Below are 27,913 nucleotides of genomic sequence, written 5' to 3'. Positions count from 1 at the left end.
CAAACTTAACTGCTTTCATTAATCAAATATGAAGTGATACAAGGAGGAATCTCATAAAACATACAACGTTGAGTCCAAGAATTGGCCGCCTTAGCTAAGGTATGGGCATATTCGCTTGACGCTTTATAAATTTAACCTCAAAGTTGTGAAACTCTAGTAACAACAACTTAAATCTAATTTATAATTGAAATAAACTTCGAATTACCATTCGAATTGGAACTAATGGCTTTGACCACCTGTTGGGAATCACTTTCAAAAATCACCAGTAGGTTATGAAGATTAGAAGCTGCTTGGATATCGTCCTTAATGGCTAAGGCCTCCGCCTCCAACACGGAGAAAGTGCAACTATCCCAAGCAGTACCTGCAGCAATAAAGTTACCATGATCGTTACGAATAAACCAACCTCGAATCGTAGTCCCGACACGCTGATTAAAGGCGGCATCCACATTACATTTGAAGCAACCAATATAAGGCGGACTCCAAGTAACAAAATCTTTGTTATCTGAACGCGTTTCCCGAAGATTTTGTGCTAGAAACCAATCTTGCTACTTGTGGAAGGATAGCCAACCAAGCTTAGATGCATCTTCCTTCTCGTTATGCCAAACAAAGTCGTTCCTATTCTTCCATAAACCTTCCAACATAATTGCAACTCTCCCCGCATTTTTCCTATCCTCCTTAGAACAAATGTCAAGGATAAGGGACTTGATATCATGAGAAGTATGGAGGCGGGGGGATATAATATCGAGAAGTCATGTCGTTTGCCAACAAGAGTTAGTTTCCGAACAATCTAAAAATACGTGCCAATCGTCCTCATAATTATTCCCGCAAAGCTGACAGGTTGGAGTACATAGCACATGGTAATGAATGAGGCGCACCTTTGACGGGAGACAGTCACTACAAATTCTCCAAATAAGATAACCCGACCGAACACTATAATTACCGTTAACCTCTTCTTTCCAAACCAAGCGATCTTCCATCACCTTTTCTGCCAACGGGACATGTAGGATATCTCTGACAACTGAATAGTCAAACAAATCGCATAAAACTCACATATTCCATTTTTTAACATTAGTCAACAAAAGATCATTAACGGTTAAAGTGTACACACCTTGGTTTTGAGGTCCCATCAAGCAACTCTCTCTACTTCCTCGCAGCCAAGGTTCATTCATAACCTTTATGTTTCTACCATCACCAATCCGCCACCTATACCCAAGAATAAGGACCTCTCGGGCCTTCCAAATACTCCGCCAAATATAACTAGGATTGTAATCCAACTTAGCTTCGAATAAATTAGTTCTCGAAAAGTACCTCGCTTTAAAAATTCTTGACACTAAAGCACATGGATTTGCCATAAGAAACCATCCTTGCTTAGCAACCATGGCCAAGTTAAAAGCCTTAAAATCCCGAAAACCCAAGCCACCCACATCTTTCGAACAAGTCAGTTTATCCCAAGCCATCCACCTTATCCCCTCGCTATTAGATCCTCCACCCCACCAAAAAGAATTCAACATCCTCTCAATCTCATTTACCACTACATCCGGAAGAATAAAGATACTCATGATATAAGCCGATATAGCTTGTAGAACCAATTTGATCATAATTTCTTTGCCATCTTTGGATAAAGGCCGCCCTTTCCAAGAGTTTATGAGATTCCAAATACGGTCCTTAATAAATGAAAAAAATAGACCTCTTGCTCCTCCCTATCATAGACGGCAGCCACAAGTATTTATTGGATCCCATAACACGCTGAACTCCCATAATGTTGGCTAGGTCCTCTTGCACCGGCAAGCTCAAATTACGACTAAAGAAAACTTCTAATTTTGACAAGTTAATATGTTGACTAGCTGCTTTTGCATAGGTGTCAAGTAAACTCGTCAAGTGTCTAACTTCCGTAAGGTTTGTCTTGCAAAAAAAAAAACAATCGTCAACAAAAAGTATATGGGACACTATAGGTGCCCCTCTACATATTTGAATCCCGTGAATATCTACGCTGGCAACAGACTCTTTAATAATGAGGTTAGGCAATCCTTTCAAGATAAGGATAAAAATATAAGGTGATAGAGGGTCCAATGACATCCGAATTAACAAGAACAAAATAGTAAATCGAAGTAACGCACATCATCATCCAATGTATCCATTTGTCAGTGAATCGCATTTTAGCCAACACACCTCTCAGAAAGCCCCAAATCCACCTAATTATAAGCCCTACTGATATCAATCTTAAAAGCCAGATGCACTTTATTACCTTTCGTCCTTCTTTTTAAGGTGTGGATAACTTCAGTAGCAATCATGGCATTATTAAGAATAGATCTTCCTTCTACAAATGCAGATTGTTCCTAAGACACACATTTATCCAATAAAATCTGCAGTCTGTTTGCGAGGGCTTTAGAGACAATTTTATATACCACGTTACACAGAGAAATGAGTCTGAAATCCTTCATAGACTTAAAATTAACCCCTTTAGGGATCTGGCAGATATTAGTGTCGTTAATAGAAGGAGGAAAGAAACCACGCTCTAGCCAAGCGGTTTCCGCTTCAAAAATATCATTCCCACACACTTCCCAGAAGTTCTGAAAAAACGTAGGACTAAATCCGTCCGGCCCTGGAGATTTATCAGGATGCATAACAAAGAGAGTAGTGCGAAGTTCCTCCCAAGTTAGCGGATGTAGTAACTGATGGTTATCATTATCATCAATTATGTGATTAACAAATCTAAGCACCGGTTCATAAACACCACTGCCGGCTTGGAACAAATCCTCAATGGTTTCGCTGCCATCTGCGTTTTGAGCGAGTCAATATTCTTAAATTTATTCCTAGTCATCGCGGATTGGTGGAAAAACTTCGTATGCATATCTCCATCCCGTAACCAATGCATTTTAGCCCGTTTCTTCCAGTAGGCATCTTCCCTAATAAGAGCTTGATTATATTCAGTTTGAGCCTCAAAGAATCTATCCGACGAATACTTATCACGCCCCTCTCGAAACATTTCCATAACTTCTAAGTTTTTCCCGAGATCTTTCTTCCTGCTGTTACGCTTCCGCCTACTCCAAACCTCAAGACTCTCTGCACATGAGGCAAGACAGTCCACAACTGTGCTGTCATCTCCACCCCTCTAGCCCGACTGGATTACTGCACTAATATCATTCTCCTGCAGTCAACTATTTTCGAACCGAAACTTAATATCCCGACATAAGGTCTGCACTATTTTACAGGAAAGCAGAATGGGACTGTGATCCGAATAAGAGGCAATAAGGTTTGTAAGAGATACAGTAGGAAATAAGTTCAACCACTCTGGAGTCGCAAACGCTTTGTCAAGTATTTCTTCAATCATATGCTCAGAACCTCTACTCTTGACCCATGTAAATTGACAACATCTCAGAGGGCTATCCACCAAATCACAGTCACTAATCGCTTGTCGAAAAACCGAACAAAGCCAGTTGGGGTGCGGATGAATACCGCGTTTATCTTCTTGAGACAAGAGATCAATGAAGTCTCCGATGATACACCAGGGCATATTCGACATGTTCCTCACATCCCTCAACATATGCCACGCAAGCTTACGTCTACTACGGTCAGGAAAGCCGTAATAGCACGATAACCGCCAATCCTCCTGATTAACTTATTTAACCAATAAACTTACATAATTACGGGTGAAATTTAACACACTACACACTGTTGAATTTCTCCAAAGCACCGCAAGACCGCCACTTCTACCTTCGACTTCGACAGTTAAACAAGCTTCAAACTTAAGCGAAATCCGAATGCTTTCCATCTTACGCTTATTCGTCAAAGTTTCAAAGAGAAATATAATGTCTGGTTGGTGCTGTTGAGCAAGTTTCTCCAGGTTCGAAAATGCATGCGGGTTGCTCAATCCCCGACAATTACAACTTAAAATTTTCACGAGTTCCCGCAGTCCTGGCTGCCATGACGTGCCGTAAAAAAATGTTGTGGGGCTTCCTTTTCTGTTTCGTTGCTACGGGCTTTATCTGTAGCATCGTCACAGCGATGCTTCTTCTCAATGTTTTCGGAACCGAGGTTACAATCAGGTGAAGCCGGTTTGGTGAAGGCAAGTTGAAGGGTTTGTAGGATGGGTGTACTGAGACAAAGGTTTGGTACTGGTTTTGGAACACTGATATTTTTTAAGATTGTTGAGATTGTTTTTCTGATGGGCATTTTTTGTCTTGAACTTAAATGGTTTTGGGTTTAGAGAATTAATCGAAGGGTTGGCTATAGGTGTGAGGATAGGTTGAAGAATTGGTTCTCTCGCAGTATAATTCTGGTTGGAACCTGAAGCTTGAATTAACACTTCATTTTGCATGGGGTTAGATATATTTAAGGTTGCAGGTGCATATGTTTCGGTGGGGCCAATGGGGTTTTGTTGGTTAGGTTGGTTGACTGGGCAGGCTGCGGTTTTAATCAGGTCATGATTTAGGCTTTTTTGGTTTATTAGGAATGGGTGGGACAGGTCATGATTTAGGTTATTTTGGCTAATTTGGAACGGGTGGGACAGGTCAAGACAGGTAGATAAAACCGTTTTTAAATTTTCTTTGACTGGTTCCGATCATGGGGGACCAGGAGAATCAGAGCTTTCAACCACATTAATCACCAATTATTGCTTTTTAGTGACTATTAACTCTCCTTGATTACTAATATTATGCACATTATCTTGTACCCTATTAATGTTTCCTTCAGGTGGGGCCCATGGTTGACTACCACTCCCCTTTGCATTGTAACCTGCGTGAGAAGCACGCGCCTGGGGGCTTTCAGCTTCCTCTTCCAATGCAGGCCCTCCATGTTTATCATCCTTCAGCCATTTAGATGACTTTCCACCTCCCCCAAACCTACGAGTTTCGGCACGAATATCGTTAGACCATTCTCGCGTGCCATCGTCCTCTATCATAGCAAATCGCACCTCACAACGTTGTTCCGAATGCCCTAACTTTCCGCACACAAAATAGAACAAACTTAGTTTCTCATATTTAAATTTCACCGTGCACCAATCACCTCCTTTATTCTTCACTCGAGTGTTTTGTTTCAAGGGTTGACGAACATCAATTTTAACTCGAATACGCATATATTGTCGCCAAAAACTAGTATTGTTGTTCTTGTCATATTCCACAAAAGAGCCAATAAAATTTGCCAATGTCTTCCCCATCTTTTCTAACATCATACCTGCTGGAAGATTATGCACCCTGCACCCCGAATTCAACATGAACCAGAGGTATACTCTCAATCTGAACCCCTATTTGAACCTTCTCCAGTATCAACAAATGATTATCATAAGACCATGGACACCCCTTTAACGTAGCTTCCATATCCAAATGGTGTGCGAATTGGAATAAGAATCGATATACAATTGCTTCCTTGATGGTAACGCCTTTCATCGGACGCATGATATCATCCATGCGTGATTTCATGGAATTCACATGTATTGATCTGTCACAAAGAAATCTCCCAATAAGGCAAAGTTTTAATTCCTCCGCAACTCCTTCCTCCTCTTCTAACTCAAAACAAAAGTCGTCTTAACCTCCTTCCTCTTCAAGAGATAGATCTACGAGACTAGGACCCTCCATGCTGCCTTGAAAATCGGATGTTAACCAAGAACCAGGAATAGAAAACAAGCTTCTCAACTAAGAAGGAAAACAGAAACCCTAGCAGAACCAGGAAAATATAAATAGAATTTAAAACTCTATTATTATTATTATTATTATTATTATTATTATTATTATTATTATTATTATTATTATTATTATTAATATTATAATAATAATAATTAATAATTGATGTACTAATTGTTGATTTTATATCATAAATTCATATTATACTTAACTTTCAATTACTCACATAACATAACATTTATCTTTCAATTGTTATACATTTATAATTTTTTACTAATAATAACTCACTATTAATTATAATATAATTTTTTAATTAGAATTATATATATATATATATATATATATATATATATATATATGGCTTAATTAGAGATTATTTAGAAAAAAATAATTATACCCAATTAGTGTAAAGAAAATTATACTATCATAATATCATAATGATTCAAATGTTGATTCATGAGTATTTGAATGAGATGATAAATGATCTCTTCCCAATCAATCAAAAGTCATGAGTTCGATCTCAATTCTAGACACGAAACAGTGTTAAATTCTCTCGAGAGATATATTAACCAATATCTTTATTGCATGTCAATTAAATTCTTAAAAAAAAAACTCTATTTTTTAATATTAGATTTTATAATAATATATAGAAGAAGGCTATTGACAAACTAGTAGTACATTTTTTAGAAACATCAATATTAGTAGATTATAAACAATAAAAAAATGAATTTTTTATATATGGTGTGATAAATCACTTATAAAAATTATTTACATTTTTCCACGTGTAAAACAATCTATAGAAAAATTAACTTTAATGCATGTTCCAAATTTTTTATTTACTCAAAATTATAATTTTTTATTTTAATTGGCCTATCATTAATATGTTAGAACAAGATTTGTTCTTATCAATTATCTCAGTTTTGATGATAACAATAATATGAATTTTGCTTAAGATAATATGGTACTCTAATCCAATGCAATTTCCCTTTCAGGAAATATATAAAGAGTACGCATAATTCAGCGCTCAGAAGTTGTATCTCAAATGGTTCAGCATGCAACATCAGAACATGGTCTGGCAAGACATCAGAAGATGGTCGAAGCAGAATCAGAACATGGGTCTATGAAAGCATCAGAAGAACATGAGATCAGAAGCACTGAAGATCAGAAGATGGTATCACGCTCAGAAGCACTTCAAGGTCAGAAGATCAGAAGATGCTATGCACCAAGCTGTTTGACTCTGATGATATTCAAACGTCGTATTCATAAACATCAGATCAGAAGGAAGTACACGTGGCAGACTACGCTGACTGACAAAAGGAACGTTAAAGCTACTAAAGGCTACGTCAGTAGACACAGCGTGAACAAGGCTCGAGGTAGTTGACAAAAGCGTATAACATTAAATGCAAAGCTGTACGGAACACGCAAAGCATTAAATGCATTCAACGGTCATCTTCTCAACGCCTATAAATATGAAGTTCTGATGAGAAGCAAGGTTAACGATTTTCGCACCAATACAATTCAAATTAACTTGCTGAAACTCTGTTCAAATCTAAAATCAGAATCTTCATCTTCATCAAAGCTCACTACATTGCTGTTGTAATATTTTAGTGAGATTAAGCTTAAACTGTAAGAGAAATATCACAGTTGTGATTATCGCTTTTAAGAAGCATTTGTAAACTCTTGAATTGATTACATTAAGTTGTAAGGAACTAGAGTGATCGTGTTGATCAGTATACTCTAGGAAGTCTTAGCAGTTGGCTGAGCAGGAAGTCTTGGCAGTTGGCTGAGCAGAAAGTCTTAGGAGTGAACTAAGCCTAGAGTGATCGTGTTGATCAGTAGACTCTAGAAAAGTCTTAGGAGTGAACTAAGCAGTTGTTCCTGGAGTGATCAAGTTGTGATCAGAAGACTCTGGAAGACTTAGTTGCGGCTAAGTGGAAAACCATTGTAATCCGTGCGATTAGTGGATTAAATCCTCAGTTGAGGTAAATCATCTCTGCGGGGGTGGACTGGAGTAGCTTCGTTAACAGCGAACCAGGATAAAAATATTTGTGCATTTATTTTTATCGTCCAAGATTTAAAGTCACACTTATTCAATCCCCCCCTTTCTAAGTGTTTTTCTATCCTTCAATTGGCATCAGAGCGCCGGTTCTAAGGTGCAAGCACTTAACCGTGTTTAGAAAAGATTCAGGAAGAGAAAAACGCTTCATTTAAAAGATGGTTGATGAAAGTGAAAAGACTACATCTACATCTGGCTCTGCTGAGCAATACAACGGTAACAATGGTTATACTAGACCGCCGGTATTTGATGGTGAAAACTTTGAATACTGGAAAGATAAACTGGAAAGTTACTTTCTGGGTCTAGATGGTGATCTATGGGATCTTCTGATGGATGGTTACAAACATCCTGTGAATGCCAGAGGCGTAAAGCTGTCAAGGCAAGAAATGAATGATGATCAAAAGAAGCTTTTCAGGAATCATCATAAATGTAGAACTGTTTTGCTGAATGCTATCTCTCATGCTGAGTATGAGAAGATATCTAACAGGGAAACGGCCTATGACATATATGAATCCTTGAAAATGACTCATGAAGGAAATGCTCAAGTCAAGGAGACAAAAGCTCTAGCCTTAATCCAGAAGTATGAAGCCTTCAAGATGGAGGATGATGAAGACATTGAAAAGATGTTTTCAAGATTTCAAACTCTTACTGCTGGATTGAGAGTTCTTGACAAAGGATACACCAAGGCTGATCATGTGAAGAAGATCATCAGAAGCTTACCCAGAAGATGGGGTCCTATGGTGACTGCATTCAAGATTGCAAAGAATCTGAATGAAGTTTCTCTGGAAGAGCTTATCAGTGCCTTGAGAAGCCATGAGATTGAGCTGGACGCAAATGAGCCTCAAAAGAAAGGTAAGTCTATTGCATTAAAATCAAATATCAAGAAATGCACTAACGCTTTTCAGGCCAGAGAAGAAGATCCTGAAGAATCAGAATCTGAAGAAGAAGATGAACTGTCCATGATTTCCAGAAGGCTAAATCAACTCTGGAAGACCAAGCAAAGGAAGTTCAGAGGCTTCAGAAGTTCAAGGAAGTTTGAACGTGGAGAATCTTCTGATGAAAGAAGATTTGACAAGAAGAAGTTCATGTGCTATGAATGCAATGAGCCTGGACACTACAAGAATGAATGTCCAAATCTTCAGAAGGAAAGTCCCAAGAAAAAGTTTCATAAGAAGAAAGGTCTTATGGCAACCTGGGATGAGTCAGAAGATGATTCAGAAGATGAGCAGGCCAACTGTGCGCTGATGGCGGCAGAAGATGACGGATCAGAATCTACATCAGAATCAGATTCTGAAGAGGTATTTTCTGAACTTACTAGAGATGAGTTGGTTTCCGGTCTAACTGAACTTCTGGAACTCAAGTCTCAAATTAGTCTCAAATACAAAAAGCTGAAAAAGCAATTTGAATTTGAAACAAAGAAGCTTGAGTTGGAAAATTCTGAATTAAGAGAAAAACTTTTAAAATTATCCAATAATGTTGGATCTCCTTCTGATTCAGAAAAATCCACTCCCAGTCTAAACCATATTCTGAAAGAATATGATTTAAGTTTCAGGAAGTTCTTATCTAGAAGTATTGGCAGAAGTCAGCTAGCTTCTATGATATATGCCGTATCTGGAAACAAAAGAGTTGGCATTGGTTTTGAGGGTGAAACCCCATACAAACTTGAACCTGTTGATGAAATGAAAATTACATACAAGCCATTGTATGATCAGTTCAAGTATGGCCACTCACACGATATTAGGCACACTTCACATGCTCAAAGTTTTCACATTACACACACTAAGAAGCATGTGACACAACCTAGGAAATATCATGAATCTCACATTAAGAATTATCATGCTGTTTCTCTTATTGCTTATAATGTCAAACCCAAGTTCAATCAGAACTTGAGAAAATCTAACAAGAAAGGACCCAAGAAGATGTGGGTACCAAAGAAAAAGATTATTTCTTTTGCAGATTCTCTTGATAACAAAGAAGACAACATTCAACATGACATGACACCTGGACTCAAGTTGCTCTCAACACTTGAAGGGAAGAAAGATTGTCTTCCAAGTTCTGGTTCTTAAATCTGTTGAAGAGACTATGTTTGTAGGAATTCAGAAAAGAAGCTTATTAGTCTCGGAATAGTCCTTGATGTTTATCTCTTAGGCCCTGATGTTTCTCTCTTGATTATTCTGAATGCTCTAAATGCTACAGAATATACAACATTGAAACATTGATTGTGGACAAATCAATAAACATCTGTTTTGATGATAAACTTGTTTCTGATGAAACAGAGAGCCTAAGAATTTCTGCAGATACAGTTATGTCTTATCAGAAGCTGCAGAACAAAGAAGTGAACCTTCAGAAGCTGTGTACATCAGAAGTAATGGATCAGAATTTGAAGGCGTAAAATCTCTCTGATATTTACAGCTGTCATCTATTATCTGATGGTGAACACGTATCTGTACGGTTAGTACAAAGCGTGCAGTTGAAAAGACGCCGACCTAGGTAACTGTTTTAAATCATTTCATTTACCACGTTCTCTCTCCTCACGTCACTCATCATTTAATAAAATTGATTTCCTTTGATTCTGGAACTGTTCAATTTTTTTTTATCCGTCTCTATATATTCTTTTCAAATCATATCTTACATCTTTTTCGCTCCCTTGTCTCTCTCTTCTTGCATTCTCCCGTTTGAAAAGTTCTTAGCCGTTTTCTAAAAACCCTAATCGAAAACCCAGTTCGCTTCTCTTGCTCGTTTTCGTTCATTCTGTTCAATGGCTGCTTCTTCATCTCATTTTGCTGGTTCATCTACTCTTCTTCATATGCACGAAGAAACACACCAGGAACTCACCCCTGTTGTTGCATGCTCCATCCCCAAAAATAAATTGGAAGTTTTGTGTGAACTCATGGTCGACTTTGATAACCTTGAAGAAAATCAATTTCATCTTAAAGAAGACATCATCTTTCAAGGATGGACCTCGTTGTTTGCTGAGTTCGTTGGCCCTGTTTATCCGGATCTTGTCAAAGAGTTCTGGGTACATGCTGTGGTTGCACCAAAAGCTATACTCTCCTTCGTCCATGGAAAGTCTGTCGTTGTTACTGAAAACATCCTAAGAGTGATGTTTGATCTGAAAAATCCTGAAGGGGCTTTTGAATCTGATCAAAGAGAAGATGTGGAAGATATTCTATCCACTCTCTATTCAAATGTCAAGAAAACTACACATGTCAAGAATTTGAATGATATCTACAGAATCTGGACAAAGATCCTTCTCGGGTGTTTCTACCATAGGAAATCAACTCATGCCTCGGACTTCATCAGTAATGATCAAAGGTATATTCTTTATTGCATTGCCACTCAGAAGAAGGTTGATGCGATTTACATTATCTTCAACCATATGTGGAAAGCAGTAAAGGATTCCAGGAATGCTTTCAGAAAGGAAAATGCTGGAACAACCATTCCTTTTGGTAGGATTATTACAAACCTTCTGGTACATTCCAAGATTGTTGAAAGTCTGGAGTCTGAAGGTATCATCAAAGATCTTGCTGTCACCACTGGAGCTTGTCTGAATGCCTTCTCTTTAAAGAAGATGAAAATCATTGACACTTTTCTCAAAGTTCCTGAACCTCTAGCTGGAACAAGAACCATAAGAGAACCAGTTCTGGCTGACTTTGAAACCTTCTTCAATAGTGAGGTACCTGAAGTCAAAACTGATTATCTGAAATCTCTTGAAGAGAATAAGAGTTTTAAAGATCAAGACAAAGGTGCTCCTTTCAAAGTAAATCGCAAGAGGGAAGAAAGGACTAAAAGAAAGCATGATTATCCTTCTGCTGTCTCTAAACAAGAGGTTTCTAAGAAGGTGATTGCTAAGGCTGTCAAGGCTGTCTCTGCTGATTTTGAGAAGAAAAAGAAGGAAGCTGAGAAAAAGAAGAAGAAGTCAAATGACAATGCTGAAGTTGTTGAAGTTGTTGAGAAGAAGAAAATCAGAAAAAGGAAGATGATTATTCAAAGCTCAGATGAAGAAAATGCTGCTCAAGAGGCTGAGAATCAACCAGAAGTTCTGGCTTATGTCAGAAGGAAAGAAATTGCTAGCGGAAAAGCAAAGGTTATTGAAGAGCCGAAGAGTAAGAAGCAGAAAAAGACTGAGGATGTGGCCAAAGCTTTTCTGAGGGGTTCCAAAGGTATATGCATTTCTGAACCAAAGTCTGTTCCTGTTTGTTGTTCAGAAGCTGCACCAATAGAGACTGTACCTACACCTGAACCAGAAAAAGCCTCATCAGAATCACCTGTTTATGTCCATGTTCTTACACCTCCATCTTCTCCTTTAACCATTCCTTCCTCTCCACCTACCATAGATCCTGTTCTGGAAATACAACCCCTTCAAACTCTCTTTCCATCTCAACCTTCTCTCAACGCCACTCTTGAACATACTCCCTCCACCTCTCAAAACAATCCTTGTGATTCTCCTTTTCCAACCTCTGCATCACATGAGCAGCTGCTCCGTGATTGCAACTACACTCCCAAGCCTCGTCCTGAAGCTGAAGTGTTAGTGTTAGATTCTGATACTGAAGCAGAATCTTCTTATAGGTTGGATAGAGAACCTCATCCGTATTTCACTTCCACACCTGCCTTTTCAAAAACCCAAATAAAATCCCGCCCCGTATGTCCTATTGGTGTAGTATTTGAAAACATAAAGAGGACTCTCAGAAGTACCTTTGATACTCTCAGACTCGCTGAAAGTTCTGGATTGAATGATGTTGCTATGCGGAACTTCTGGAGGATCTTTCGCAGAGAATCAGATGCTCTGTTTTTAGAACTTCAGGAAGCCTGTGTAGCTGCTGCCCCACGGCCTCGTGGAATTCTGAGAAACTATGAAGACTTCTGGTTTGCTCGTCTCAGAGGCAGATATCTGTTGGAAGAGAAGCCCTTTGTGGATGAGATGGAACAATTGAGACTGGCTGCTGCAATGGAAGCAAACCCATGCAGGGACATGGTTATCTGGATTCCTGAGTATCCTGTTCTGCTTGGAGACTTCAAGACCTTATTTGACTTTCTGAGGGAAAACCCTTCTAAGAAAGACCCCAGCTTGGTCATTCCAGAAGTTGTTGACCCACCAGAAGTTGTAGGTCCCTCTGCTCCAAGGAATCTAGCTGCCATTCTTCAGGCACTTGAGAATGGAGACTCGGAAATTCCTGCTGCAGAATATGGAGATGCTTCTATGCAAGAAGCAGATGCTGAAGATCATGTTGCTAAATCAGACCCTGTTGAGGATATCCCAGCAAATGATACTTCTATGGAAGCTGCAGATCATGTTGTCATTCCTGTGGTTGAAAGCGGTGAAGCTTCTTCTGATGAACCTTCTCGTCTTGCAAGGACTCTAGAAGCGATTCAGAGGAGACAGGATGAGCAAAGCTCACTCAATGAGAAGTATGATGCTTTCATTGAGAGGCAAGAAGGACACAACAACGATGTTAAACAGATGCTGGCCAAGATCTTGTCAAGACTAGGGCCATCTTAGATTGAGTCTATGTTGTTTCTTTCTTTTCTTTGCATCTGTTTTGTTTCTATGCATCTGATTTTTTTTTCATCTTGTACTTCTGTACACATTGGTTGAACCTTAATGAAATCATCTTCTTCCTCCATGTGTTCTGTTTTATTCATCTGAATCTTTTCTATTTTTTGATGATATGACAAAAAAGGGGGAGAAATACTGTGATAAATGATTTGATTTAATCAGTCACATTCACTAACAAGAACTGCAAGTTCTATATGGTTTAAGTGTTTTGCAGGTACAGAGAAGTGAAGAAAATCTTCAAGAAGCAAACACAAGAAGCAAAACCATGGAAACTGAAGCAAGCTGAGTGCTGTCAAGCTTCAGATGGAAACTGAAGCAAGCTGAGTGCTGTCAAGCTTCAGAGATCAGAAGCAAGAAAGAAGAATGAATCAGAAGCACTGATAATAGAATTTGAACATCATGTCTATCCTGTTCTGACAAAATTCTATTTGCTCTGATACATATAATGTTATGGCTCTGATACATTATTTGCTCTGATACACGTTTGTAGCCTAAATGCTCTGATACATTTGGCTCTGATACATATCATGTATTTGAATATACATTTTATGTTCTAACTCGTTCATGCTGACTTTTGTCGTTTAGTTTTTGTTCTGTAACATTTCAGGATGTAGAGATGCTCTGATGATGCTCTGGTACATTCAACAATGTTCTGATACAAATCTAGCATGAAGTGATGTTGATAGACATTCAAAGTTCTGAAGCTATCCGAGGGAAGCAGAAATCAGAAGATGTGAATGTCCCAAAAGATCCAGTAATTCAAGTTCTGAAGCTGTCCTGAATGGAAGCAGAAATCAGAAGCTGTGAATGTTCTGAAGATCAAAGAAACTCAAGTTCTGAAGCTGTCCTGAATGGAAGCAGAAGTCAGAAGCTGTGAGTGTTCTAAGGATCTAAAGAAATTCAAGTTCTGAAGCTGTCCAATGGAAGCAGAAGTCAGAAGCTATGAATTCTCTGAAGGCAGAAGCTTATATGATCGTCTCTACCGAAATAATCAGGGAAGTCTTTTATCAAAGTTCTTCGAGTATTTATTTCAGGGGGAGATTATTTATCTCAGGGGGAGATTGTTAATCTCAGGGGGAGACATATTCATATGCTTATGCTATAGCTGTGTAATTTGTCTTTTGCCGTCTACTCTTTCTGATCGCAAATTCATATCATTTATATATGTTTTTGTCATCATCAAAAAGGGGGAGATTGTTAGAACAAGATTTGTTCTTATCAATTATCTCAGTTTTGATGATAACAATAATATGAATTTTGCTTAAGATAATATGGTACTCTAATCCAATGCAATTTCCCTTTCAGGAAATATATAAAGAGTACGCATAATTCAGCGCTCAGAAGTTGTATCTCAAATGGTTCAGCATGCAACATCAGAACATGGTCTGGCAAGACATCAGAAGATGGTCGAAGCAGAATCAGAACATGGGTCTATGAAAGCATCAGAAGAACATGAGATCAGAAGCACTGAAGATCAGAAGATGGTATCACGCTCAGAAGCACTTCAAGGTCAGAAGATCAGAAGATGCTATGCACCAAGCTGTTTGACTCTGATGATATTCAAACGTCGTATTCATAAACATCAGATCAGAAGGAAGTACACGTGGCAGACTACGCTGACTGACAAAAGGAACGTTAAAGCTACTAAAGGCTACGTCAGTAGACACAGCGTGAACAAGGCTCGAGGTAGTTGACAAAAGCGTATAACATTAAATGCAAAGCTGTACGGAACACGCAAAGCATTAAATGCATTCAACGGTCATCTTCTCAACGCCTATAAATATGAAGTTCTGATGAGAAGCAAGGTTAACGATTTTCGCACCAATACAATTCAAATTAACTTGCTGAAACTCTGTTCAAATCTAAAATCAGAATCTTCATCTTCATCAAAGCTCACTACATTGCTGTTGTAATATTTTAGTGAGATTAAGCTTAAACTGTAAGAGAAATATCACAGTTGTGATTATCGCTTTTAAGAAGCATTTGTAAACTCTTGAATTGATTACATTAAGTTGTAAGGAACTAGAGTGATCGTGTTGATCAGTATACACTAGGAAGTCTTAGCAGTTGGCTGAGCAGGAAGTCTTGGCAGTTGGCTGAGCAGAAAGTCTTAGGAGTGAACTAAGCCTAGAGTGATCGTGTTGATCAGTAGACTCTAGAAAAGTCTTAGGAGTGAACTAAGCAGTTGTTCCTGGAGTGATCAAGTTGTGATCAGAAGACTCTGGAAGACTTAGTTGCGGCTAAGTGGAAAACCATTGTAATCCGTGCGATTAGTGGATTAAATCCTCAGTTGAGGTAAATCATCTCTGCGGGGGTGGACTGGAGTAGCTTCGTTAACAGCGAACCAGGATAAAAATATTTGTGCATTTATTTTTATCGTCCAAGATTTAAAGTCACACTTATTCAATCCCCCCCTTTCTAAGTGTTTTTCTATCCTTCATAATACTTATTTCAAATATATAATATTTAAAAATTTAATTTAAAAAACACAACATTATTTCTAACTCTCGTGCATCGTGCGAGTCAAAGCCTAGTTCTCTTAAAAACTACATTCATCGTCTTAAGTGACCTAACAAATACATAAATGATATTCTCTCCGGCCTTATTTATAAGCAAAAGTCTTCTAAATTTTTTGTTCTTATATATAAACAAAAGTCAACAAATTTATGTGCATTTAATGTTATTATTCCAAAACTATCCCTAAATTAATTACTTAATATTGTTAGTGGATGACAATGTAATTAATAGTATATTAGTAATTGTATTGTCTCTTTTACATGAAATCAAGAAAATGAAATGCTTTTAGTTATCATTCTTAATGCTTTTAGTTATCGTTCTTAATAAACGTGAGAATTTTTTTTCTTATGAACAAGGCCTGGGTATAGTATGTTGACAAAATAAAATTCATTATCAACCATTCTATTTTCCAACACAATGTAAACACATACATATATGCCTAACTTTGATCTATTGAAATTTATTTAGATGGGGAGTTTCTTGCTTGACTTGGCGAAACCATATATGGAGCAATTGATAAATAAGGTGATTGCGGAATCAAGGTATATTTGTTGCTTCACATGCATTGCTAAGGATTTCGAAGAAGAAAAAGTTAGATTAGAAGTAGAAAGGGCAACTTTTGAGCGACACATTGAAGAGGCAACAAGAGGAGGGGAAGTTATTCTACCTTATGCTCGTGCTTGGAAAGAAGAAGTTGATCAGCTCATTCAAGAAGATACCAAAAAAAGACAAAAATGTTTTTTTGAATCCTGTCCTAATTGCTTATGGAGATATAGGAGAGGAAAATTTCTGGTAAATAAGAAGGAGCAAATTAAAATATTGATGGCAATAAGAAAGGAATTTACAATTGGACTCCCTGCTCATCTTCCTGATATTGAACGATGTACAACCCAACACTATGTGCATCTTAAAAGCAGAGAAACTCAATACACAAATCTTTTGGTCGAACTCAAAGATGACAACAATTATATAATTGGGCTGCATGGAATGGGGGGCACAGGTAAAACTACATTGATCAAGAAAGTGGGTAAGGAACTTAAGGAATCAAAACAATTTACTCTGGTCATTTTTACGACTGTGTCATCGTCTCCCAATATTAAAAAGATTCAAGATGATATTGCCAAGCCTTTGGGATTGAAATTTGATAACTGTAATTATACAGATCGACCTGGAAAACTATGGAACAGATTAACCAATGGTGAGAAGATTCTTCTAATATTGGATGACGTGTGGGACAAAGTCAATTTTGAAGAAATTGGAATTCCGTTTAGTGACAATCACAAAGGTTGTAGGATTATTGTTACCACACGCAGTCGGTTGGTGTGCCACAATTTAGGGTGCAATAAGATAATTCAACTAGATCTCATATCTAAAGAAGATGCATGGATCATGTTCAAAAAGTATGCTGATCTAAGTGAAACCTCATCGAACTTTATTCTTGACAAGGGCCGTAAAATTGCAAGTGAATGCAAAAACCTACCTATTGCAATTGTTGTTATCGCTAGTAGTTTGAAGGGCAAACAACATCGGGATGAATGGGACATGGCCTTAAAATTCTTGAAAAACAACATCGAGCACAACGAAGATGATGACGTTCTTGAAATTTATAAATGCTTGAAGTTTAGCTATGATAAGTTGAATGAACAGGACAAGAGTCTATTCCTTTTGTGTTCTGTATTTCGAGAAGATGAAGATATTCATACTGAAAGTTTAGCTACACTTGCCATCAGAGGAGGCCTTTTTGGGGAAGATTATGGAAGCTACGAAGAAGCCCGAAGTCGAGTAGTTAGATCCAAAAACAAACTTCTAGATTCTTGTTTATTGATGGAGGCCGATCAATGGAGCGTGAAAATGCACGACTTCGCTCGTGATGCAGCCCAATGGATATCAAACAAAGAGATTCAAACAAGAAAAGTGTATGGCAAAAATCAAAAGGCAATGCTTGAAAGGGAGAAAAATATTAAATATTTGTTATGCGAAGGCGAGCCAGAGGAGATCTTTTCCTGTAAGTTTGGTGGTTCTAAGGTTGAGATGCTAATTGTCATCATTGATATGCCTTTTAATAGAAAAATTGAAGTCCCAGATTCATTTTTTGAAAATAATACCAGCCTTCGAGTATTTTATTTATGCGGTGGTGATCTTTGGGGTGCTATTATATCATTACCTCAATCAATGCAACAATTGAAGAATATCCGATCTCTTATATTTACACATTGTGTTTTGGGTGACATCTCTATCTTTGGAAATCTGCAAAGTCTTGAGGAACTTGATTTGGATCATTGTGAAATTAATGAAATGCCTAATGGAATTACAAAACTAGAGAAATTTAGATTGTTGAAAATGGAACGGTGTTCATTTGGTGGGAATAATCCATTTGAAGTGATTAAAAGATGCTCATCACTTCAAGAGTTGGTCGTAAAAAGTTGTACAGGTTTTCATGGAGAAATAACTTTCCCTAAATTGCAGTGGTTTCATGTAAGTGATGACTTTTCAACTTGTTCTTCACTGTCAAAGTATGTGTCTATGATATATTCGGATGAGGTTTTCCTATCTGAAACAACACTTAAATATTGTATGCAAGAAGCAGAGGTTCTTAAACTAATAAGAATTGAGGGGGAATGGAGAAATATCATACCTGATATTGTTCATATGGATCACGGTGTGAATAATCTTGTTGAACTACATCTGAGTGATATGGAAAATTTGGAAGAATTGTGCAAGGGTTCTCTTTCTGCTGACTCTTTTAAGAGTTTAGAGAGTCTATCTATACAGAATTGCAAACAGTTGCGAAGCTTATCAGGGATTGCAAACCAACGCAAGAACGTGTTATTGACGAGATGTCCCATGTTGATCTCCCTATTTGAAGTGTCAACTTCTCATAATCTAGTGTTGTTGGAGACATTAGAAGTAATTAATTGTAAGAATCTTGAATACTTAATAAAAGATGAAAGCAAAGGGGAAATATTTGAAAGCAACAGTAGCAATCCAAAGTTTATGAAATTGAAAGATCTTAGTATTATGGGCTGTCCAAAATTTGAAATAATATTTCCGCTTACCTCTGCTCATGATCTTCCTGCACTGAAATCTGTCGGGGTGGAAAGATGTGATAAGTTGAGATACATATTTGGTCAATATGTCGAACTTGGGTCCCTAGAATATAATTGTACATTGTCTCCTATTTCTATATCTGCTTCCAAGCCAACTCCACACTCAAACCCTATCAAATGCAGCATCTTGTCATGGACTCATATGTATTGTTGTGGTAAAAAATTGAGGAGTACCACAAGTACTGAAATTCCATCTATTTATGAGAATCAACCGCACACCAAATTAATGGTAACTCTCTCACCTACTTCAGATATGTTAGTTCTTATACCTTTTTTTTTTCTTCATGTATATACAAGGCAATTTAAAAGTAAAAATAAAAAAGAGAGAAAAGTTATGTTTGCATTTTCTGGAAATTTATATATTCGCACAATATAATATTATTTAATTTCCTATTTATTTGGATTATATTGCAGGAATCAAATTCAAATAGTCTTGGCATAAACACATGGCAGCGTGTTCAATGTCTTTCAAGACAATCAGAGTTCCTGTGCAATGTTAGAAAGATTGTGTTGAATGATTTGAGGAAGATAAAATCAGTATTTGTCCTTTCTATTGCTCCAAAAATGTTGGAAGTTTTGGAAATTAGGAGATGTCAAGAATTGGAGCACATAATAATAGACACTGGAGATCATGATAGTACTGGTGGAATTAACTATGGCAATGTCTTCCCAAAATTAAAAAAGCTTGAAGTTGATGATTGTGTGGAATTAAAGTATATATTTGGACACTACCCTAATGATCATCGAAACTACATTGAAAATCATCTTCATCTTTCGTCATTGGAATATGTCTATCTTCGTGAGCTGCCAAGCTTAGTTGCCATTTGCCCCAAACAATATCATACAACATTGCCAGTTTTGAATATACTTGTACTAAAAAATTGCTCTCAATATGATTCAAGATCTGTCAATTGTACAACCATGGAGGTATTATATTTATGTCTCAAATTATTTTTATCTTTAACTTACCAATGTAGTATTAATGACTATTTTTTATTTTCCATTTGTTCATTGCAGGATTTGCTTGCTTTGAAAAGAGTTGAGTTAACTAACTCCAAAATAGAAAGTATATTTTGTGTGAATGAAGTAAATGAGCAACAAGGGAACTTAGGATTGCAAAATATTGAGCTGGAAAGTTTGAATGTGATGGTGTGTCCTTTTGTGGGTCCCAGAAATTATTTTTTCCTCCAGAATCTAAAAAAGATGACAATTATGCGATGTGAAAAATTGCAAATTGTTTTCTCTGCTTCTGTTTTGAGTTGCCTACCACAATTGGATGCGTTATATATAAACGAATGTGAGGAGTTGAAACAGATCATTGAAGATCAAAATATGTCAAATTCTTCGTGTTCAACTACATGCTTCCCAAAGCTAAAAGCACTTTTTGTAGAAAAGTGCAACAAATTGAAATATGTGTTTCCGGTCTCTATTTGTAACGAACTACCTGAGTTAAAGGTTCTAATTATAAAAGAAGCAAAAGAGTTAGAGAAAATATTTAAAAGTAGTGAAGGTGAGGGAATTGAGAAAGTCAGGATTCCAAATTTGAAACTTGTAGTAACTTTGGGTTTACAGAGCCTCTTCCAGACACAGGAAATTCAATTTCTGAGAGCACAATATCGTTTTATAAAGAATTGTGATAAACTCTCTTTGACTTCAACATTAACAGAGTTCCATATCGGGCTCTTCTGGAGTCTTTGTGAAGATATTTCAGGTACATATACCCAATATTTTGCCTAACTATGTTTTGTAATATTTGCACATGGAAACTTCCACAAAGTCCATTAGATTAGAACACAAAGAGGTGTATATCTATCTTTTGTTATTAACCTTTTGTTGTTTCAACTAATACCCAAAGATGAGATTGAAAGCGCCTATTATTTGTACAATCGAGTTAAAGACTCAGTTACTGCAATACTCGCATCAAAAGATGAGTTGACTTCTCCACAGGTCAATACCAATATATTGAATCAAGTTTTTCACACCTAAATTCAATCACCATGATTATACATTTAAAACATGTTATTTTTTGTGCAGATGAAAGTAAAACCATTTGATTATATTATTTGTTGATTTGAATCTATGTAGGAAGATGGTGATGTCATGATCATTAATGCATTCTGTTCTTATTATAGGAGTTGATAAATGAACAATCAACGACCCAACAACAATCATTTTGATAATTTCAAACTTTTAATTCATTCTAAACAAACAAAAAGCATATCCTGTAATTTGGCGGGGATTGAATTATACTTCTAAATTAAGACATCCTTTTGATTTTAAGCAGGATATAGAGATAAGTGGTGAACAAGGAACTACATCAACCAATTCCAAGGCAACAACATTGTCAATTCCAATAGTTACTTCTCAGCATAATAGTTCATCCCAGGTGAGTTTGTTGTATATGGTAGGCACCAAGCTTTAAACTTTTACAACCCTTAATAGTCCAAGATTTAAAATATATAATTTTAGAAAATATAATGAGGTTGATGCTACAAATATTAATAATTTAGAGAAATTGATATTTATTCAATTATTTGTTATATATGAGTAGGAATATGGTAATGGCCAAACACCCCTACAATCTTTTTCAATTTCAACAAAAGAGCCACTTGCCATGGATGTTGTTGATCATGGAGGCCCACTGCAAACAAATCAGATTAAAAATCTAGGTGAATACATTTTCTTCATTTTATTTGTAATTAACTTTCTTGTTCTCGAAGAAGCTTAAATATTATTGGCTATACTTTCAGGGGACACTTCTCAAATAGTAGAAGATTCAGGTTCTTCTTTACTTGTCAGGAGGGAGCTTGAGCAACTAGTCTCCGAGAAGCATTTGAATTATGAAACCCTATCTCTGTTGACTGATTTTTTTGTGAAGCATCCTTATGTTCTCTTAAAGGACACTTTATTGACTAATAGATACAAGGGTTATGCCTACAACTGCCTTGTAGAGTTATTGAAATTCCTCCAAACACATAGTGTGTTGGATGTCTTAGGTTCAAGTCACTTTGAATTTGTTGGCTTAATACAAGATGTGCGCAAATTTTCTTTTAACAAGGATTGGTTGGATGGTGTTGAAAAACGCGCTTTGTTTCCTCACTTAAAATTCTCTCAAGATGCGATGCAAAATCTCTTGGATTCTAAGAAACAGGTTACCAAGGAAGTCGAAGAGATGCGTTTGAAGTTGTATTTTGTCAATCAACATGCAGAAGATATCAAGCATCAATTGAGATCCTCTGAAGCTGTTTTGGCGAGTATCATTCAACAAGAGGAACAAGTTTTAGAAACTACGGCTGCTTTAAGTGTTCCTCTTGGCTATTAGTCTATATTTTGTTGTTGAAGCTTTTATACTTGAATGATGTTTATTCTTTATGTAATTTCATCGTTTCTCATTTTAGTATTTTAAAATTGTTCCTAATTGTTGTATTTAAGTTGATGTAGTATCTCCCTTTACATCAAAACTCGGCTCTTACTGAATAAATTATGTTACATGCTGACAATCTGTCTAATTTAGGTGGGAATAATTTTTTCAATCCTTCATGGAGTATAACTCCACTCATATCAATTTCAAATTTCATTAGGAATAGATAGTCAAGAGAAACTATCCATATTTTAATATAATTCGTAACAAATATTACTGGCTAAATAAAGTATATCTCTGGACCTAACCCTATAAAAAAATTCTAATTTAACAATTCAATGGCAAATTCAGATGTATACTTCCGAATTTTTGAAGCGGCCATTTGAAAAATCACATTTACATGTTAGTCACAATTCTGGAAGTGTATTTCCGGATTCGTGAAGCATGATTTTTATATAACAACACATTGCATATTCTTCTCACTCGTGATCAAATATTTTTCTTCTCTCAAAACCCCTTAAAAAATATCAATCCATTATCAATCAAGTTTTGCACTCCAAAACATCATTATTATGTTTTATCACATCAAAATGAGCAAAAGAAGCTAAAAATTAAGGTAATTTTCATGTATTTCATTCATCATTGCTCACATTAATCTGGTATTTGAGCTGGAAAATGAACGTTGAGTCCCAAAATACATTTTCGAATTCTAGTTGAGGTCATTTGAAAGTGTATTTTCATAATAGGTCAACGTATAATTTGGATCGTTTATTGAATATTTTATGTTGTTGTTTGTCTTAGATTTGGTGCACCATGATGTTGCCCTCAAACCTATTGTGTATATGGATGCTAAACAGTGAAGGTAGATGTTGGCAACTAATTTTCAAATGGACAAGAGTTTAATGTTCATGATCATACGATCCAATAGATCCGCACAGAGACATCCAAATTAGGGATTGGCGTTGCAATTAGAGGGTCAGACAATGATTTAGATAGAAGACTTGCATTTATGACAATGAGATGCAAAAGAAGTGACAAGTACACAACTTCTCTCTAGAAGTTGAAACGAGATGAAACTGATTCGGGGAAATGAGACTGTCCTTTTAAGTTGCGTGGATATGTTTTAGAAAATAATAAATGTGAGATTTAATATGATTTGTGGTACACATAATCATGATATGTTCCACATGTTAGTTGGTCATCCCATTGCAAGTTGCCTCATGCCTGAAATGTGCGAGGATGGAGAAACCGTTCGAGATATATTTTGGACTCATCCTAATTCCATAAAGTTGTTCAACACATTTCCCATCTGACTCATCATTGATTCAATGTATAAGACCAACAAGTACATACTTCCACTATTAGAAATTATTGGTGTTACCTCTATCAAAAACACTTATTCTGTTGGGTTTGCACTTTTGAAAATCGAAAAGAGGACAACGTTTCTTGGGCTTTAGAAGTGCGTTGGACAATGTTGAAGGACAAATAAAAACACGCCGAAGGTCATTGTTACTGATCGCGATATCGTATTGATGGTTTTGGTTGCAAAAGTATTTCCTACTTCATAAGCATTACTTTATAAGTATCACATCACAAATAATGCGAGAAGTCATTTTAAACCTAAGGTAGGGACCAAACAAATCAAGGATGAAGATGGAAAAATGGTAAAATCTAGCGTGATACTGGAAACAATAACGGATGCATGGAATTTTATAATAAATTCTTTTACAGATGAATTATATTCCGATTTTGTTAGACTTTTCAGGTAGGTGTGTGAGAAATATAAAGATTTCTTGAAATATGTTAAAAGTACAATTCTATAACAAGTGAATGAGAAGATTTTTTGTGCTTGTACGTATCAGGTTAGAAACTTTAGAAATACAACAACTAATCAAGTTGAGTCTTCCCATGCTACGCTGAAGAATTAGTGGAGAAATAGTAAAGGTGATTTGAGTAGAGATTAGGATTACGTAAACCAAATGATCTAAAATCAGCATAATGAAATACAAACTTCATTTGGTGGCAGCATTACAGTGTTGGAACACATATTCATAAACATTAATCTGTATTCTGTAACACCTGAAACCCCAATTATAATTTATAAAATGTTGCAAGAAAAATGAAGATAAAAACAAGGGTGTCACATTGACAAAACTCCAACTTTCATGTTCCAATCGAAAATTTAATTCAAAACATGGCATAATTAATTAGTCCAAAAACAACTAAAAAGACATAGCAAAAAGTATCACATCACAATGTTACAATATCAGAGCAAAAACTGGAATGAATACTGCAAATTAAGCCGACAAAGGGTACGATTAACATAAACAAAAAATTAAACTACTGAAGAGGCCAACTACGTCATCCTCCGTAAAACACATAGCTATCACTCCTCAGTCTTAATATGGGAATTACCTGTATAAGGTACAAAAGTATAAACATAGAAACAAGAAAGGGGTGAGAATACATTTCACTATTTAAGCAGTGTATAAACAACAAGGATAATACATATCAAGCATATTCAACCAACATATATGTACAATTTACAATGTCATTGTGCAATGCATATCTCTCCCTAACATGTGGTACCATCCTACAATAATGGGTCGGAGTTTTAAACTTTAGACCAAAGTCCTAGACACTGGACCGTATTCAGAAATATCAGAGTTATTTTACTAAGTGATCCTCAATACTGGACCAAAGTCCTAAGCTAATCTCTGATATACATGACGCATTATCGAAGGAATGCAAACAATCTCCATCCAAACCTCTTACTACCATTATCAAGTACAAATCACAACACTGGATCAAAATCCTAAATATCATAGTTATTTTACTGAGTGGTCTTTAACACTGTCGGTTAAGGCTAACAATGGTCCTTTCAAAAAAACATAATTCACAAGTGTATGATTTCCTTTTACAATTCTTTAGGTGTGGTTCTTACTATTTTCTAATGAAAATATGACAAGTGTATGATTTCCTTTTACACGTACACAAATTTCTCATATTTTCACTCACTAAATGATATTTAAGTATATTTGTCATATTTTAATTGGAAAATAGTAAGAACCATACCTAAAGAATTGTATCTAAATTTTGTCCTTTATATATATATATATATATATATATATATATATATATATATATATATATATATATATATATATATATATATATATATATATATATATATATATAAAGATAGAGTATAATAAATTAATAATTTTTAAATAATTTTTATAATTTAATAATGGATACGGATATCCGTGGGCACGGGTAACATTAAATATGTATTCATACTCATTAATAAACGGGTATTTAAATATCCATTTATTTTATAAGTGGATATTTATTAAACTATCCGCCTCGTACTTGTGACAAATTTTATCCGCGAGTATGGATATTTTTGCCTATGCATGCTTGGTCCTCGGTTGCATATTTCTGGCTAAGCGATGTATTATCCTTTCCTATGCAAGCTTTGATACCTGTGTGGTGTGCTTTGTATTTTTTTGGTGCTTTCTTGGTCCTTTGTTATTCTACTTGATAAATACACAATTACAAAATTCACAAAAGCGTTTTATCATATTTTCTAATAAATTGGGTTTTTTCATTGATTATTTGCAAAGGAAATTGATAAGTGCTTATGAGTTTTACATAATTTTATCACTTATCAGCGCCTATATCTTATAACAGTGCGACCAAAAATCAAATGGCCAGAGTTATACAATCATAAGACAACAACGTGATCCAAATATTCTACCAAAATTAAAAAAATAAAGGCAAAATACTCTTTTTGCTTCACTTTTATTTACCCGATATGTTCTCAGGAATAGGGGATGCAGCTCTTAATCATGTTGTGTTCCTGAATTCAAACGTGATTATTTACCATCTATTTTTTGAAGTAAATATACCAAATTATTTTCTGAGTTGAAACGTGATTTTGTAGAACTGAGTTGTAACGTGATTTTGCAGAATACGCAAAACCTCTCTTTGAATGAAATCAGGTGGTTGTAAAAAAAAATTGAGAAATGGTGAAAAAATTTGCGTTGTGAAAAGTGATTCTTTGGAGAAGCTGAATAATTGAACGCTTTTGTCAAAGAAACTGAAAATTAGCATTTTGAAAAGTGATTCTTCTCTAAAGCTGAAAAATTTTCAATATATGTTTCACAATGCAAACTACCTCCTTTTCTTTCTAGTCCTTATTTTCATTTTATTTTATTTTCTATTTAAGTTAAATTGATGCCACATGTTAGCTTTTGATTGGTCTTGGTTCAAATGATCAATTACAGTAACTACTCACCTGCCACGTAGACATTGTTAATGGACGTTTGAGGAAAATAGACAAAAAGGACTTATATGTATCTATTAAAAAGTTAAATGACTAAAATGACACAAAAAAATTAAGGGACCAAAGTGAACCAGAGAGTATAGTTAAGGGACTAAAAGGGGTATTTTGCCAAAAATAAAACAATCATTTAAAGCGACGTGCATACAACCATACAACATGGTCAAAACTTTATTTTAAGAAAAATTGGAACTTCACAAGGAATAGAGACACAGTCTAAGCAATGTGAAACTTCCACGTCAAATTAATCGCAAAATTGTGGCACGTTGGTACAAATTTAATTTACCTCTGTGCGGTATTTTGTGACTCAGATTACAGTGAAACTAGATGAAAGAGAAAGCTAACTTTCAGGGATACAACTTTCATCAAAAAGTCAAACTCTAGTTTTACACTCTATATAACCTTTGTCTTATCAATTGGAGACTCCAAACTTCTGATTACTTTGATGAAACATGTGTCCTTGTGATTCCAGATTCCTAGTATATAGAGGGGTTGCAAAGTGTAATTCCATGCTCTGTATATTCTTATAATTTTACGTGTCATAAAATCTTTGTCTTAGTAATCAGAGACTCTTAACATCTAGGAGGTTACTTTGACGAAGTGTGTTGCCTTGCGACTGGAGACTCCCACCATCTAGGGAGTTTTGAGGTTGTAGTTCCACGTTTTATAAAATTTCCTTCTCATTTTACGTGCCAAAACTTTGTATTAAATGTTGGAGACTGCCTACATCTTGCGAGTTGTTTTGATGAAGCGAGCCACCTTGTGAATAAATATTTCAAACATATAGGGGTTTCAAAGTCTTAACTCTATGTTTTGTAAAAGATCATAATTAAATCACATTCGTTATAGGAATTGTCATAAGAATTCTCGCAACTAGGGATACATTATTTGAAAGAAGAGCTAAATCATTTTTTGTTTTATATGTAAATTAATTTTCAGTTCTATAGTTTACTATTACACACATAAACATTCAATCACGCTCTGCACACCCCCTCGATTATGTTACTCAACCACTGAGTTATAATCTCAAATACACTTATCATGTCCTCATATGACGTTAATGTGGTCTTAGTGGATACAATAATTTTACTTGTCACTCTATAGTTTTTGTTGGCAAAATTACTACAACATCAGTTTTTACTCCAACAGGTGCTTTGAATCCAATGGTAACATTTCAAAAGTGTCTCTATAGAGGACATCAAACGAGTTGTCATGATCTACTAGGACACACCGAACATCCCTATTGAATCGTTTCACATTGATGATCATGGGGTCATAGTGTATTAGAGTTTGACCTAACTCATCCTTACAAAACCGGTTGGTAAGGTGAGGAGTGTCCCTCTATATATATT

At 36.0% G+C, this 27,913-nt stretch overlaps 1 protein-coding gene across 1 annotated transcript; it reads left to right on the top strand.

Moving 5' to 3' along the window:
• LOC131637522 (uncharacterized) lies at positions 1–22,341 on the top strand. The gene is made up of 6 exons (XM_058908113.1): positions 1–99; positions 16,217–19,084; positions 19,270–20,566; positions 21,072–21,241; positions 21,407–21,524; positions 21,606–22,341. The coding sequence occupies exons 2-6, from the start codon at positions 16,217–16,219 to the stop codon at positions 22,175–22,177; spliced, it is 5,025 nt and encodes a 1,674-aa protein (XP_058764096.1). The 5' UTR covers positions 1–99; the 3' UTR covers positions 22,178–22,341.
• The last annotated feature ends 5,572 nt before the right edge of the window (positions 22,342–27,913 follow it).

This window comes from Vicia villosa, unplaced genomic scaffold (genome assembly GCF_029867415.1).
Source record: "Vicia villosa cultivar HV-30 ecotype Madison, WI unplaced genomic scaffold, Vvil1.0 ctg.002018F_1_1, whole genome shotgun sequence".
NCBI classification, from domain to species: domain Eukaryota; kingdom Viridiplantae; phylum Streptophyta; class Magnoliopsida; order Fabales; family Fabaceae; genus Vicia; species Vicia villosa.
Note: the sequence above shows the minus strand (reverse complement) of the source record. Positions and strands in the feature narration are given on the sequence as shown.

What these genes read in the sequence shown, in the direction of transcription:
- LOC131637522 (XM_058908113.1), top strand. Translation starts at nt 16,217, where the DNA reads ATGGGGAGTTTCTTGCTTGACTTGGCGAAACCATATATGGAGCAATTG. An exon ending in TCTTTGTGAAGATATTTCAG is followed by an intron (nt 20,567 to 21,071) that starts GTACATATACCC and finishes ACAAACAAAAAG; the next exon opens with CATATCCTGTAATTTGGCGG. An exon ending in AGCATAATAGTTCATCCCAG is followed by an intron (nt 21,242 to 21,406) that starts GTGAGTTTGTTG and finishes ATATATGAGTAG; the next exon opens with GAATATGGTAATGGCCAAAC.